The 15,702-nt window shown below is 36.2% G+C and overlaps 1 protein-coding gene across 1 annotated transcript in view; it reads right to left on the bottom strand.

Annotated features, from left to right (window-relative positions):
• Window positions 1-15,702, bottom strand: part of PEX7 (peroxisomal biogenesis factor 7) — an 81,158-nt gene that overhangs the window by 15,989 nt on the left and 49,467 nt on the right. Inside the window, exon 9 of the mRNA XM_041745264.1 lies at window positions 7,428-7,527. Coding sequence (XP_041601198.1) covers window positions 7,428-7,527 — 100 coding nt within the window. The remainder of the gene's footprint in view (window positions 1-7,427; window positions 7,528-15,702) is intronic.

Raw genomic sequence — 15,702 nt, 5'->3', positions numbered from 1 at the left:
TTCTTTCTTTTTCTTTTTGCAAGTTCTACACCCAACATGGTGCTTGAATTCATGACCCTAAGACCAAGAGACACAAGCTCTATCAACTGAGCCAGCCAGGCACCCCTAGACATTTATATTTAATATAATTATTGAAATAGTTTAATGTGTCCTTGGCAAAGACTGACTGCTCTAACTAAAACTTCCCATACTACATTTAATAGAAATGGTACCTTGTCTTTTTCCTGATCTTAGAGGAAAAGCTTTCAGTTTTTCACCATTGAGTATGATATGGGCTGAAGGTTTTTCCATACAGGCTTTATTATGCTGAGGTAGTTAGTTTTTATAATCATCTCCATGATTGGCTTAAGAGTTATAGCACTTTTTCTAAAAATTCTTAGAGGTTAACATAGGGTTTAACAATAAATGTCTTAATTTATCACAATCTACCTTCAAATATTTTTTCACTTTACATATAGTAATAACTTTATAATAGTGTACTTCCAATTCTTCCTTCATTTTATTATTACCATACATTTTACTTTTGCATATACTATGTACTCTATACTGTATGCAAATATATTGCATACAATATTATTTTTTGCTTTAGGCAAAAATTTTCAGAGTGATAAAATTAAAAAGTTTCTTGTATATTTACTTCATTTTTGCCATTTCCAATTATTTTATTTTTTCTTTCTTTCTTTCTCTCCTTTTCTTCCTTCTTTCCATCTTTTTTCCTTCCTTTCTTCCTGCCCTCTTCACTTCCTCCCTGTCTGCTTCTTTATTTTCATTTTGGTCTAGGTATATTTCTTCTGACACTTTTTGTAGCACAAGTCTGCTTCTAGCTTTAATTTGTCTGAAATTTCCTTACTTTCTCTTTAAAAAAATGATTTTATTTATTTATTTGAGAGAGAGTTGGAGAAAGCACATGAGCAGGGGAGGAGGGACAGAGGTAAAGGGAGAAACAGACTCCCTAGCTCCCCTAGCAGGGAGCTAGACTCAGAGCTCAGGACCCTGGGATCATGACCTGAGCCAAAGGCAGATGCTTAACTAAGACACCAAGGTGTCCCCTTCATTTCCTCTTTATATTCAAAAGATTCCTCTTTATATTCTTCACTTAGTGCTTTAAAAAGACATTCCTCTGTCTTGTGGCTTGCATAGCTACTGGTAAGAAGTCCGCTGTAATTCATATCTAGATGCTTCCTTCTGGATATGTTTCTTTTTTTTTCCTGCCTGCTTTTCATATTTTCTCTTTATCTTTGGTTTTTAGCAGTTTGAATATGTGTATGCCTTGATGTGTTGTTTTATTTGTTTAAATCCTGCTTGGGGTTCTCTGGGATTCTCAAACCTATGGTTGGGCTTTCATTATTTTTGGAAAATTCTAAATATTACATCTTCCCTATTTGCTCTCTCTTCTTCAGGACTCCAATTACATATATGTAAGAACACCTGATGTCCCACAGATGCTAGATGCTGTTCTCTTTTATTTCCCTCATTCTTGTTTTCTCCTTTTGTTTCAGCTTGGGTAGTTAATTCACTGATGAGTCTTCTGATGGACTGCATCTCTGATACGGTACTTTAAAAAAGTTACTAGTTTCATTTGATTCTTTCTTACATTTTTATCTCTTAGCTGAAGTCCCTCACCTGTTCACATATGTTGTCCACCTTTCCCACTAGATCCCATTTGTGTAGTAGCTGTGTCTTCTTCCTGTGTTCTGCCGCAAGTAAAACACCGCTGGTGTCCCATCTCTCCTTGGAAGGAGGTATCTGTCTTCCTTGGATTTTGGGCTACTGGTTTGCCCTATCTCAGCTTTCTGATGGGTTTCTAGAGTCTGACTTCTTATTTTTACAATGGGAATAATGCTTTTTTGTCTTTTTACATCTTAGGGAAAATTAGAATACTCATTCCTTTTTTAAAAAATATCTTCACTGAGATGTAATTTAAATACCATAGAATTCACCCATTTTAAATGCACAATTCAATGATTTTTAGTATCTTTCCAGAACTGTTTGGCTATTACCATAATAGTTTTAGAACATTTTCATCACTCCCAAAAGATTCTGTGTGTCCATCTGCAGACAATTCCCATTCTCATCCTCTACCCCAGATAACCACTAATCTCCTGTCTCTATAAATGTAAATTATACATTATACACTCTTTGCATCTAGTTTCTTTCAATAGCATAATGCTCTGGAGATTCATCCATGTTGCAGCATGTATCAAACAGTTCCTTTTTATTCTTGACTAGTATCCCATTGTATTGATTTACCACATTTTGTTTATCCATTCATTCAGCAGCTGATTGACACTTGGACTGCTACCACTTTCTGGCTAGGAATATTCACATACAAGTCTTTGTGTAGATCTACATATCTATATTTTCATTTCTTTTGGTTAGATCATCAAGAGTGTAATTGCTGAGATGTATGGTAAATTAACATTTAACTCTTTAAGAAACTGTCAAACTTTTCCAAAGTAAGTGCAACATTTTACATTTCTACCAGCAATACATGGGAATGCCCCCTTTCTTGAAATACCTTCTTCTTTGAATTTCAAGCATACTATACTTTTGTAGCTTTTCTTTTACCTCCATGACCATTCCTTCTCAATCCACTTTGCTGGATTCTCTTCTTCCAGACTTCTAGAGTTTCTTCTGAGCCTCTTCTTCATTTATATACTCTCTTAACTTTAATCTGCCCCAAAACTTTCAAAACTATTTTTATGCCAAAAACTCCCAAATTTGTATCTGTTACCCTAAACTCTTTCCTGAGGTAGATAAGCCTAAATCTGTTTACCTAGCATCTCCATTTGAATGTCTCCTTCCCAATGAAAATGAAATGAAATATTTGTGTGTGTATGTATACACACATGGTATTTTCTTTATCCTTTCACCCATGATGGAAACTTCATTGTTTTCATGTGTAGCTATTGTAAATAATGCTGCAGGGAACATAGGGGTACATACATCTTTTGAAATGAGTATTTTCATTTTCTTTGGATACATACCAGGAAGTAAAACTGCTGGATTATATGGCCATTCTATTATTAATTTTTTTTAAGGAAACTCCATACTGTTTTCTATAGCAGCTAGACCAATGTACATTTCCACCAATAGTTTACAAGCGTTCCCTTTTCTCCACAGATACACACACACACATATATATATGTATACAATAAAATTAGGCTATAAAAAATGAAATCTTGCTATTTGTGATAATATGTTAAGAGAAATCAGACAAAGAAATACCATAAAATTTCAATTACATATGGAATTTTAACAAACCCCCAAACCAAAAAAGCAACCAAACTCATAGATATAGAGAACAGACTGGTGGTTACCAAAGGTGAGGGGTAAGGATTGGGAGAAATGGATAAAAGGAGTCAACAGATGGGGCAGCCCTGGTGGCTTAGCGGTTTAGTGCCGCCTTCAGCCCGGGGTGTGATCCTGGAGACCCGGGATCAGGTCCCACATCAGGCTCCCTGCATGGAGCCTGCTTCTCCCTCTGCAGGCTTCTCCCTCTGCAGGCTTCTCTCCCTCTGCCTGTGTCTCTGCCTCTCTCTCTCTCTCTGTGTCTCTCATGAATAAATAAATAAAATCTTAAAAAAAAAAAAAGGGAGTCAAAAGGTGCTAACTTTCAGTTATAAAATAAATAAGTCCTGGGGATATAAAATGGTGCAGCATGGTAACTATAGTCAATAACACTGTATTCTATATTTGAGAGTTTCTAAGAGAGATCTTAAAAGACCTCATCATGAGAAAAACATTTTTTGTCACTTTGTGTAGAGACAGATGTTAACTAGATTTACTGTGATTATTTTGCAATATATACAAATGTCAAATCATTATGCTATATACCTGAAATGTCAATTCTACCTCAATAAAGAAAATCCACAAATCAATTTCTATCATTCTTCTGCTTTTCAATCTCCAATGGCTATTACAAAGAAAATCAAACATAGTATGGTCTGCAAGTCCCTACACAATTTGGCCCCTGCCCAATTCCCATCACGCTCTGCCTCATTCAGTAGGCTTGTCAAGCTTGTCTTCTTTCTGTCCTTAATAATACCAAACTCTTTACCACCAATGACTAAACTGTTGTTTCCTCTGTGAAAAACATTCTTCCTTTAGATTTTTGGATGGTGGCTTCATTTCACTGTTCAGCCATCAGCTCACATTTCGCTTTTCTAGGAGAGTCTTCTCCAGACCAGCAAAAGTACCCTATCATTCTCTATCAAATTCGTCCAATCTTGAATAGCATTTATTACTATACGAAGTCATATTTTGGTTTATTATTTGATTTCTGCCATAATATGTAAGCTCCATGACAGCAGGAATCTAGTCTGCTTTGTTTAATGGTTTAATCTTAGTGCCTAGAACTATACCCAGCCTTCAAATATGAATGAGGGATCCCTGGGTGGCGCAGTGGTTTGGCGCCTGCCTTTGGCCCAGGGTGCGATCCTGGAGACCCGAGATCGAGTCCCACGTCGGGCTCCCGGTGCATGGAGCCTGCTTCTCCCTCTGCCTGTGTCTCTGCCTCTCTCTCTCTCTCTCTCTCTGTGTGACTATCATAAATAAATAAAAATTTAAAAAATATATGAATGAGTGTATATTTTCCTAAAGCATCCTTTGCTTCCCTCTGTTTTAACATGTGTCAACGCTGTACTGTAATCACCTGTTCTGCACAGCTGTAGTAGATAATAGATGTGACCGAATAAAACAGAGAATCAATGAATGTCAAAAAGCATTAAGAAAAACAGAAAAATAGATAACTCTGTAATAATACTTTCAAAAGATTAAAAATACATTAATAAAAGATACAAATTCTTCAGTATTTCATTTGTATGACCTACAACACAGCAAAAATTATATAAAGTAAAGTTGACTAAACTTGAAGAATGGGAAAAAACATAAAATTTAGTTGATACTCTCAACACTCAGTTTTTTAAAATATGACAAATAAATAAATACAGTTTCTTAAATTCTAATGTTGAATAATACACCATCAATAAGGAAGAAATAATTTCTTTCATTCTCAAGTACTAGCCATGCTCCCACCTATCCCAGGGTCTATGATATACTATTACTTTTGCCTATTTATGATATTCCTCTGTCTCTTCACTAGTTAACACCTACACATTTGTCAGACCTCAAATGAGCCTCACTTCCTTACAGATGTTTTATATAGGTCAAATATCTATTCTAATTATGAACCTTTGAGGAGCAACATATTTCTCCTTTTTAGGCTTGTCGCAGCTGTCTGTTCACATTCATTTGTGAGATTAGTTGATACAATAGTAGACTAAATGCTTTATGAAGACAGGGCCCATGTTTACTTTCATTCCTCATTGAATCCCCAATATCTAGTACAAGGTCCAACATATGAAAATATCTGTGGAAAGAGTAAATGAATGAGAGAAAGTGGTTTTACTTTTAAGGTCCCTCCTAATCCCAAATTTTTGTCCCATTATGAATTAACCCAGTGGAGACTTCTAGTACAATTGAACTGTATATTCTGCCATTGAACCCGATGCTTATTAGAGCTCAAAGACTTTTGCTTCTTCATTCCTATTTGCTCTCAATAGCAACTATTTTCTTAGTACAAATGGAATTTGATTATTCAATTGGAAGAGATTACATACAGAGAGAGAGAAAAAAAGAAAATCATGTAATAAAATCTATTAAGAAATTTTAAAATACAATTAATATGAAATGATTAATAAATATGATTAATAAATCCTCTGAAAACAAAGTTCCTTTTAATGGGGTGGTCTATCTGTGGAGGATTTAGAAAACACTTGGCACTCTGGACAAGGACCTGCCATGACCTCATACATTAAGGAGACCCCAGTCTTGGACTCATAAAGTATGGGTTAACAGAACTGTATGAGAAGAAAAATATTTACTTAGAGTCCTATGTATGATATTGCCACATTTCAATAGGTACATTACAATTTTTTTTAACTAGGACAGCAAAGAAGTATGATTATTTTACTAAAAATCATCTATAAAAAATGTATTTCTCAGAAAAGGAACAAGTTTACTTGAAGCACACTGTATTCACATTAAAGATAATGCTATTTTATCCATCACTATTACAGTTTCTTTTCAGAAGAAATGCCATTAAATCATTTAAAAACAATTATTCTAATATTATTATTCTAATGTTAATGAGAATATTCTATAATGAGAATATGTATTTTTTGGGGGGAGAATATTTTATTTTATTTTTTTTAACTTTTTTTTTTTTTTTAATTTTTTTTTTTTTATTTATTTATGATAGTCACACACAGAGAGAGAGAGAGAGAGGCAGAGACATAGGCAGAGGGAGAAGCAGGCTCCATACAACGGGAGCCCGACGTGGGATTCAATCCCGGGTCTCCAGGATCGCGCCCTGGGCCAAAGGCAGGCGCCAAACCGCTGCGCCACCCAGGGATCCCGGGGGGAGAATATTTTAAAATGAGAATTGTCTTAAGTTCTTAAAATTTAAAAAGTATCCATTTAAATTTAAGAACTTAAATTTAAGAATACAGTAATGAGAAATGAGGCCTGTTTTTTGTTCAAGTTCTAAAATTCATCATAAAAACATAACTTCTTAGTCATACTCTATTTTCGTTTTATGATTATGGTGTTTTCACATGGTCTATAAGTGTCTAATCACTCAACATACTGTGTATGTTTGAGTTTGACATACATTCAGTATGACGTGAGTTTATAATTTCCAAAACTGAAACAGCATAAAAAAAAAAAAAACTCTAAAGAATATTTAAAGTCCAAAATAGTGACTCTCAAGTCCTCAAGACAACCAAAAGGGGAAAATATGAAGTTTATTAATTTTTTTAAAGATTACTTGAGAGAGAGAGAGCTCACGCAAGTGAGCACAAATGGGGGAGGGGCAGAAGGGGGGGAGGGCCAGAAGGAGAGAAGCAGACCCCCCCTCCCCTGCTCAGTCCCCACACCAGCTTGACCTTACAACTTGAGATCATGACCTGAGACAAAATCAACAGTCCATGCTTCACTCACTGAACCACTCAAGCACCCCTGAAATTTATTAATTAAAATAGCAGCCATTCTACTCTACTTGGTTCCCCATCGGAACCCTCTCTTTTGACATGAAGTGTGGAGAAGATGGTGATAGTCCTGAGAAGAAAATGACCTACCTATTGTCTCAACTGCTCAGTGGGACAGTCTAGAACTACACTCTTGACTCTCATCAACCTCTGGGGATAATCCTTCCCCATTGCATTCTTCTCTTGTCACCCTTTCTATTGGGAGAAGTCTACTCAAATGCCCAAGTTTATATAACAAAAGAGATTAAGTTAATTAAGTAAATGTACTTTGTCCTGCCCTAAAGGCAAAAGTGTGTTCTTGAAAGCAACATGGGCCAAGCATAGAGCTAGTTGCAAACTTTGTGGGTAGGAAAAACATCAGGAGATACCACCCGTTACCTGAGTAGGACTCTGAAGACTTAAATCTAAACCACAAGTAAACTCCGTATGATGTTCCACTGTTTCAAGAAGAGGGTCAGGCTTTGAAAAGTTCCAGAATCTGTGAATATAAACAGAAAGAAATAATTTAGGTGCTAAAATTACCAAAAAATGTATCTAAGAAAAAAACAAATATTTACCATAGCAGGGTCTTGATCAAAACAGCTTCAACCAAGTCATAAATACAGAGTCCCACTACTGAGCTACATAAAGAAATCTAATAAAGAAAAAAATGTACTCCATTCTATTATATAAAAAATGAAATTATTAATCCATCTACCCTTGTAAAAGATTATTATATTCCCATTAGTATTCTTGTAGAATAGAAGCTTAATAAGTTTTAGTTTAATTTTTTTTATATTGCACAAGGACATTTAAGATGAGAGATACTATGCTTTTGTAGCAATTTCTAAAAGCATTTATGATTATAAAATAAGGATACTGGATTACACAAACTCTAACATTTTGTGACTTTTAAATACTTCATTTCTCAAGAACTGATATGAAAAGATCTTAGATTTAATTTACATTTCAACAGCAATTCAGATTCTTTAAAAACAATCTGTTCTCTTATGAAAATCTCTGTAATTCTGAAAATCGTCTTTTTGAGGCACAGTCTTTCTTATAGATTCTACATCAAGGTAATTTCTATAGAGTCAAGAAAAACTGAAATGTGTTTTCCTAGGCCAATATTAAGTATTCTATTTATCTACAGAAGACTGGGAGTGGTAATATTTACCATAATATGCCTCTGATTTCTACTGTACAGATAGGAACTTGGCTCTATTTTCAATACACAAAATAGTACTTTATTTCTAAAGCTGTATTTGCTCATCATCTTTCTTATTTGATTCTAAACACTCCATAGAAATGGCACATTCAGGATCATAGAGTCATACTCCAATTCAGCCTCCCTAATGACCTGCAACATGGAACACACTGAGGGTTTAGCAGATCTCTTTGAAAGAGAGTAAATACACAGAACCAACAGTCATAGTTTGTTTAACCTGGTGGTATTATTTCCCTAATAAATACAGGGTTGGTCTTATTAAGTTTGAAAAAGATTGTTGCTATGGATAAACCACTGTGTGGGCACCAGAGAGACAATGAATAAATAGCTCCTTTATCAGATTACTGAAATCTACAAAATATTTAAGGAGAGTGATTTTTACTTTTGAAAATTCCCTATTCAAACAAATGAGGGAACAGGCTGCAGTCCTTTTCAGAAATCAAAATAGTGGCCTCCACTGTCTTTGTGTATTTGTTCCTTCGGGTCAAGACAGATCTTGTACTGAAATCTAATTTTCTAGATTTTGATAATGTTTATATAAGCAAAAGTAAATAAGTCATCATGTAATTTCATTTCTAGAACATGGTTATTCACTGATTTGCACTACTTGAAACAGTAATCAAATGATTTTGTATATACCCACTATGTTCCAAAAAATATTCAAAATGGTTTTAAAAATGAGTTATTTGATATGGCCTAAAAAATGAGTTAAAGGAAAAGGATAGGAAAGTAAATTTGAACCTGCAATGAAATTGATAAACAAAAATAAAGAGCATCCTCAACATCTTCGAAGGAAACACAGAGATGTTGCTTCATAGGCTGCTACTCATGAATCAACGGTATTCATTCCAAAGGGTAGTAGAATCATTCTGTGGGAAGGTCAACTTCATCTATATTCAACTTTCTGACTTCATTTGGGATTTAGATTCTATTTCAATCAAATAGATGGGCATTTGTCTTTAGACTAATCATAAAAATTGGTTTCTGAATTTCAGCAGAACTTTTTAAGGATAATAAAAAGCAAAAGGATTCATTTGTACCCTCCTGACAAGTTCCTAGGATGCAGTTTTTGTTACTATTTTGTTGTTTTGAGCCAGCTAAGGAAAAGGCTGCACTTAGGACAAAAGAGGTGGGCCTTAATACACTTTAGGATGCCCAATAAGGATGCATGTGTGAAAACATCTAACTTTGGCTTGCAAGTATGACAAAGGAGGTCACACATGCAGGAGAGCTGAAATTCTCCCCAAAAAGTCAAGCTGGGGGTGGTGCCTGGCTGGCTCAGTCAGTAGAGCGAGTGACTCTTTATCATTAGTTCAAGTCCTATGTTGGATATAGAGATTACACAAATAAATAAAACTTAAAAACAGAAAGTAAAGCTGAATTTACACTAATACATAGCTTAATGGGTGTTCAAGGTACCATACAGCTCCACATCAGAGTCACACTCACCATAACTTTAACCTGGGAAAAACTACCAGGTATTTACCCACAATCTGCAAAACATTCATCAAACAAGATGCATGCTAAAACTCTAAGGATACTATTTGGTGAAGGAAGGGTTAGTGAATGCCATAGAAGCACTATCAGCTTATTACATCAGTTCACAGCTCTCATAGAAATTACATAATACACAAACTATGCATATTGTGCAACTTACACAAAAATTTTGAGAGGTTGACTTCCAGCAGAATAGCTGATGAGGTGTCTAGGCCAACATTCTTACCAAAAAAAAAATTCCTAGATAATACATAAAAACAAATACTACCACAAAAACTTCATAAGAGCATCAATGAGGGACACTCAGGTCAAAACTAAGACTGAAGCCCAGAGCAGTGTATCAACAATAAGCCAGCTTTCACCTTGACAGAGTTTGCTAAACAGGGAGAACCAGAGCTTTGACTTTAACTTCGAGGGCATCAGGAGCCAGAAAAGTCAGAAAAACTAATATTCATAATTTAAAAATAATTTTCAGTAAACTAAAATATCTTAGCAAACATATCAAGTGAAATACAATAGATGGCACAAGCTAAATAAGTTGAGAAAACCACAAGCTAAGCAATGCATCTATACACTATCATTTATTCTTTCATCACTAATGGCTTTTTTAATAACAAAAGAAAAAAATGTATTTTCTTCCTCATTCCCCCTCTCAAATGGCATTGAACTGTTAACAGTTCGATGTGGACACATCCAAAACTGCTCTATGTTTCTCCATTCCAGTTCCACCAGGAAGGGGCAAGCAGTAAGAAGGAGATGAGCGTTTCTCCACATTTTCTCATGTTAGCAATTAAGGCAGTAGGCAAGGTCTCTCCTCGCAATCTTTTGAAATCAAAGGTCCCAGAAGCTCTACATATCTGAGAACCTTCATATGCCTATCATACAAGTAAAATAGGCTCCTTTTATTGGGAGAAGTCAGGCTACATTTATCATTAAGTGGTCAAATTAAGCATATTATTGTTAAGTGCAATGTTTGCTTTGGTCCAGCACATATACTACTTGGTGCCTTTTTGTCTCTTTGCTGATGAAATCACTGCCTATTTAAGCTCTCTCATGGGAAGCAAATATACAGGACAGGCCTCCAATGATTAAAAATATTACAGAACTGTGGGAACATATTTCATTTAAATTGGAGATGGAGAGAGAGAAATATTTATCACAGTACCAATGCCTTCTTTGGGTTCCTGTTTGCCTTCTGATTCCACACTTTTTTTTAAAGATTTTATTTATTTATTCATGAGACACACACACACAGAGAGAGAGAGAGAGAGAGAAAGAGAGAGAATGAGGCAGAGACACAGGCAGAGGGAGAACCAGGCCCTATGCAGGAAGCCCAACACAGGACTCAATCCCAGGATTCCAGGATCACGCCCTGGGCTGAAGGCAGGCGCCAAACTGCTGAGCCACCCAAGGATCCCCTGATTCCACACTTCTTTAAAAAACAAGTATGTAGCACCATGTTAAATAAAACACCCAAACTATTTCAAAAATAAAGTTAAAATTATTTTTTACTCTACTAAAACATCATTTGGAATCCCTATACTAATACTTCTGAAATTCAGCCAACATATGAGTTCAGTAAAAGATTGATATTTTTCAAAATTCTTCTTATTCCGTTCCTACTCTCAACTTACAGATTGGTCCATAATTCTTTGTAAGTCTTTCCTAACTACAATAAAAAGATGGGAAACAATTTTGGCTACTTTTCCATACCTTACATGTAAATGAATTTTAGTCAAGCTGAATTTTAATTAATTTTACTCACATTAATTTTAGTTGCATTTTTAAAATTCTAAGCAAATTGCACAATTATAATTCCCTGTTTGCACTGCTTTGGTCTAGTGTTCTCTAGAGTGATGAGCAAGAAATATCACAACAGCTTCTTTTCTTGTTGCTTAATTACTTGTCATTCAACAATTTATGAGCCTCGTATATGCTACATACTGCGCTGGCCACCAGAAGCAAGAGAGATGTGGCCTCAGCACTCCTTCCTGCAGTTCTGAGTTCAGTGGGATAAGCTGACATTTTTTTAAAAGGCCAGAGAAACACATAAATGTTACTGCAATTGACAAGTGCCTGGAAGATAATGCAGGATGGTATAAGAATGACATCCTGGGTGCCTGGAAGGCTCAGTCAGTTAAGTCTCCACCTCTTGATTTTGGCTCAGGTCATGATCTCAGGGTCCTATGATCAAGCCCTGCATTGGGCTTCATGCTCAGCGCAAAGTTTGCTTGAGATTCTTTTTCTCTTCCCTTCACGCTGTAAGTAAATAAATCTTCCAAAAAAAGAAGAAAAAAAAGAAAAAAAAAAAAGAATGACATCCTGAGGAATTGACACTGAGCTGAAATCTGAAGGCTGAAGAGTTAGCCAGGTAGAAAGTAGCTGGAGCAGAAAGGGTCAGATCTTTTAACCTACAGGTCTTTTAGCCCATGTGAGGAATTTGGGATTTTTCTCTTAAGTATAAAAAACAAAACAAAAGGACAAAAACAAACTAAACTGAAGGTTTTATATATTCGACTTTACATTCTTTAAAAACATTTTCTTGGGGGATCCCTGGGTGGCGCAGCGGTTTGGCACCTGCCTTTAGCCCAGGGCGCGATCCTGGAGACCAGGGATCGAGTCCCTCATCGGGCTCCCTGCATGGAGCCTGCTTCTCCCTCTGCCTGTGTCTCTGCCTCTCTCTCTCTCTCTCTCTCTCTCTCTCTCTCTGTGACTATCATGAATAAATAAATAAAATCTTTTTAAAAAAAAAGAAAAAAAAACATTTTCTTGGTAAACTTTTAAATCTTATAATAGTTTTAAATCTGCAGAAAACTTATAAACCAAACAGAGTTCCCATAAAGTATGGCCCTATGAAGTATGGGTTCAAAAAGAGAAAATACCAGCTTGGATTTAGGATGGTGACAGTGCTAATGAAAAAAGGCTAATGGATTGGAGATATATGAGGGAAGAAGAATGAATACAACAGAAGACAACAATTATTATTGGAACAGGAAAAAAAAATAATGATTCCTATATTTCTGGCTTCTATCATAGTACTTACAAGACCTCCACGCATTTAGTTACTCAGAGATCTATTTTTCTCTAAAAGGCACTAAGCTCCTTGAATTCAGGGACAGTGTCCTATTCTTTGTATCTCTAGCATATATAAAAGTATCTGACACATGGACTACCCAAAGCATGTTTCTTGAATGAATGAATGAATGAATAAAAAATAAATGTGAATATTAAGAACAACAAATAACAAAGGCCAATCTCCAGGTAAGGTAACCTTAAATCACCTATAAAGATGGATCCCAAATGATGGACCAGAGACTCATTCCTCTACTTTGCTGAGGAATTTTTTCTGAAAATTCCAATTGAGTAGATCTGTATGGAATCCAAAAATCCCTTCTCAGGAAATAGTGATGCTCAACCAGCTAGGTCTGGGAATTACCATCTATATAGCAGCACTTCAAGAGATACAGATTTGATAACTTCCCATAAGAAACAACAGTGATATGAGACAGAATGGAAGGCAAGGGAAAGAGCCAGCAGGGTGGTGGTTCTCAGCCTTGACTGAATGTAATCAACTGAAAAATTTTAATAAACTACTGATGTATGAATGCTATCCCTAGAATTTCTGATTTAATTGGCCCAGGGCAGGTCACAGGCATTGGAATTTTCAACCATTCTCCAAGTGACTGTAATGTACAGCCAAGGTTGAGCATCTCTGGGGGGCTGGGAAGTGGGGGAGTGGCAGATATAACCCATTAATTGAGAATCACTGATCTAGACCAGCAGTTCTCAGACTTAACTTTGCGTCAGAATCACCTGACGTGCCTGTGACAGATTTTGGAGGTATGGAGTAAGGCTCAAGAATTTGCTTTAGAAATTAAGCAATCCATCATGACATAGCTAATAAATGGCAACCCTAATGTACAGACTCTACTGGCACCATGTCCAGTACTTTTTATACTGAAAGATGCTCCCATTCGTTTTTATCTCTGGGGCATGCCAAGGAATCTGGAATATAAGTGGCCTGGGGCTCTCCAGGTAGTTCTGATTGACATCCTCAAAGTCAAATAGACCTGGGCCAAGTCAGGCTTCCCCCATACTCCTCAAACTCCATAGAAAATTCCATTCACAAAAGCCCATGCCAAGACTCCATTCATCCACCAGCTTACATTCAAAACCAATACTCTTAAGAAAATTACAAGCTAGAATAAATCTGAACTCCTATAGCAAGGAGAAATTTTCATTTCTTCTAATATTTTTAATATGCATTTACTAGATCTCTCATCTACCGTGCTGTCCCTTCCTCACTTTTGTATCACTCAACTGATCAGCTCTTTTTGTAATCTCATAGATTCCCATCATTTTGAAGTGAATCCTCCCTGAGCAGAACACATGGAATCACGGACTTATTATTTTATTGTCTGTATTATTGTCTTATTTTATTGTCTGAGATTAAGACATGGAAATTGTAAAACTAGCAAAAACAATCTTGTAAAGAGCTAAGCTTTCATTCATTAACTAAAGAATATTTACTGAGTGCTAATGCTCATTTATCTGCATGACTAGACTGGAGAGTTGTTGATTTTTGGAACTGGTAAAAAAATTAAGTTTAAAACTGAAAAATACCATCTGCTAAATGAAAAAAATATGATTAATTTTAAAGAATTACTGGGACACCTGGGTGGCTCAGCAGTTGAGCATCTGCCTTTGGCTCAGGTTGTGATCCCGTGATCCTGGGATCGAGTCCCACTTGGGTCTCCCTGCATGGAGCCTGCTTCTCCCTCTGCCTCTGCCTCTGTCTCTGCCTCTCTCTGTGTCATGAATGAATAAATAAAATCTTTAAAAAAAAAGAATTACTGAATAAGTTTCTTTTTTTTTTTTTTTTTTTTTTTTTTTTTACTGAATAAGTTTCAAAGACAACTTTTACAACTCATTCACAAAAATCCAGAAACCATATTTACAACTGTCAAGGTTAAGTACAAAAGTCTAGAATTAAGATTCTCTATTAAGGGATCCCTGGGTGGCGCAGCGGTTTGGCGCCTGCCTTTGGCCCAGGGCGCCATCCTGAAGACCCAGGATCGAATCCCACGTCGGGCTCCCGGTGCATGGAGCCTGCTTCTTCCTCTGCCTGTGTCTCTGCCTCTCTCTCTCTCTCTCTGTGGCTATCATAAATAAATAAAAATTTAAAAAAAAAGATTCTCTATTAAAATAAGTGCAATTTACTATTTCACTTAAAACTTCAATTAGAGGGATCCCTGGGTGGCTCAGTGGTTTAGCGCCTGCCCAAGGCATGATCCTGGAGTCCTGGGATCGAGTCCCACATCCAGCTCCTACATGGAGCCTGCTTCTCCCTCTGCCTGTGTCTCTGCCTCTCTTTCTTTCTGTGTCTCTCATGAATAAATAAAATCTTAAAAAAAAAAAAAACCTTCAATGAGATCAGTATTTCACAGGGGCTTACTCCACTTCATCACAATAAACATTAAGCCCAGGAGCCCCATACCACAAAGCCTAGCGTATTTTGACAAATTAAAGAAAATCATTAGCTGATGGAAGGCTTGCTCTGAGAGTATTCATAGTTGCAATCCACAGAGATACAGGATGATTTTCTGAAGAATGCCACACCTCAACAAAAGGAGATAAAGAAAAAAACCCAAACACTGTTAAAGATTTTGTTTACTGCTTACTAGTACAAACTATCGAACCATGAAACAATTTTCCAATCAAGTTCAAACAATATCTTAAAAAAGAAACAAAATGGGAAGAACTCTATCTAGCATGAAATAGTATCAGTATCTCAGGGATGAGAGTAGTCTCTGTTCAACCAAACTGTAACAGGCACCAAAATGTGGCTACCTAGGTTAACTACCTACCAAAAAGTGGCAATAGGTTATCTTACAGAAGTACAGACCACGGTGCGATTGGATGAGGCTGCAGAACTTCACACCTAAGTGT

Source organism: Vulpes lagopus, chromosome 2, assembly GCF_018345385.1.
Source record: "Vulpes lagopus strain Blue_001 chromosome 2, ASM1834538v1, whole genome shotgun sequence".
In the NCBI taxonomy this organism is placed as follows: Eukaryota; Metazoa; Chordata; class Mammalia; order Carnivora; family Canidae; genus Vulpes; species Vulpes lagopus.
The sequence above is the reverse complement of the archived record's forward strand: the minus strand, read 5'-3'. Positions and strand labels throughout refer to the sequence as shown.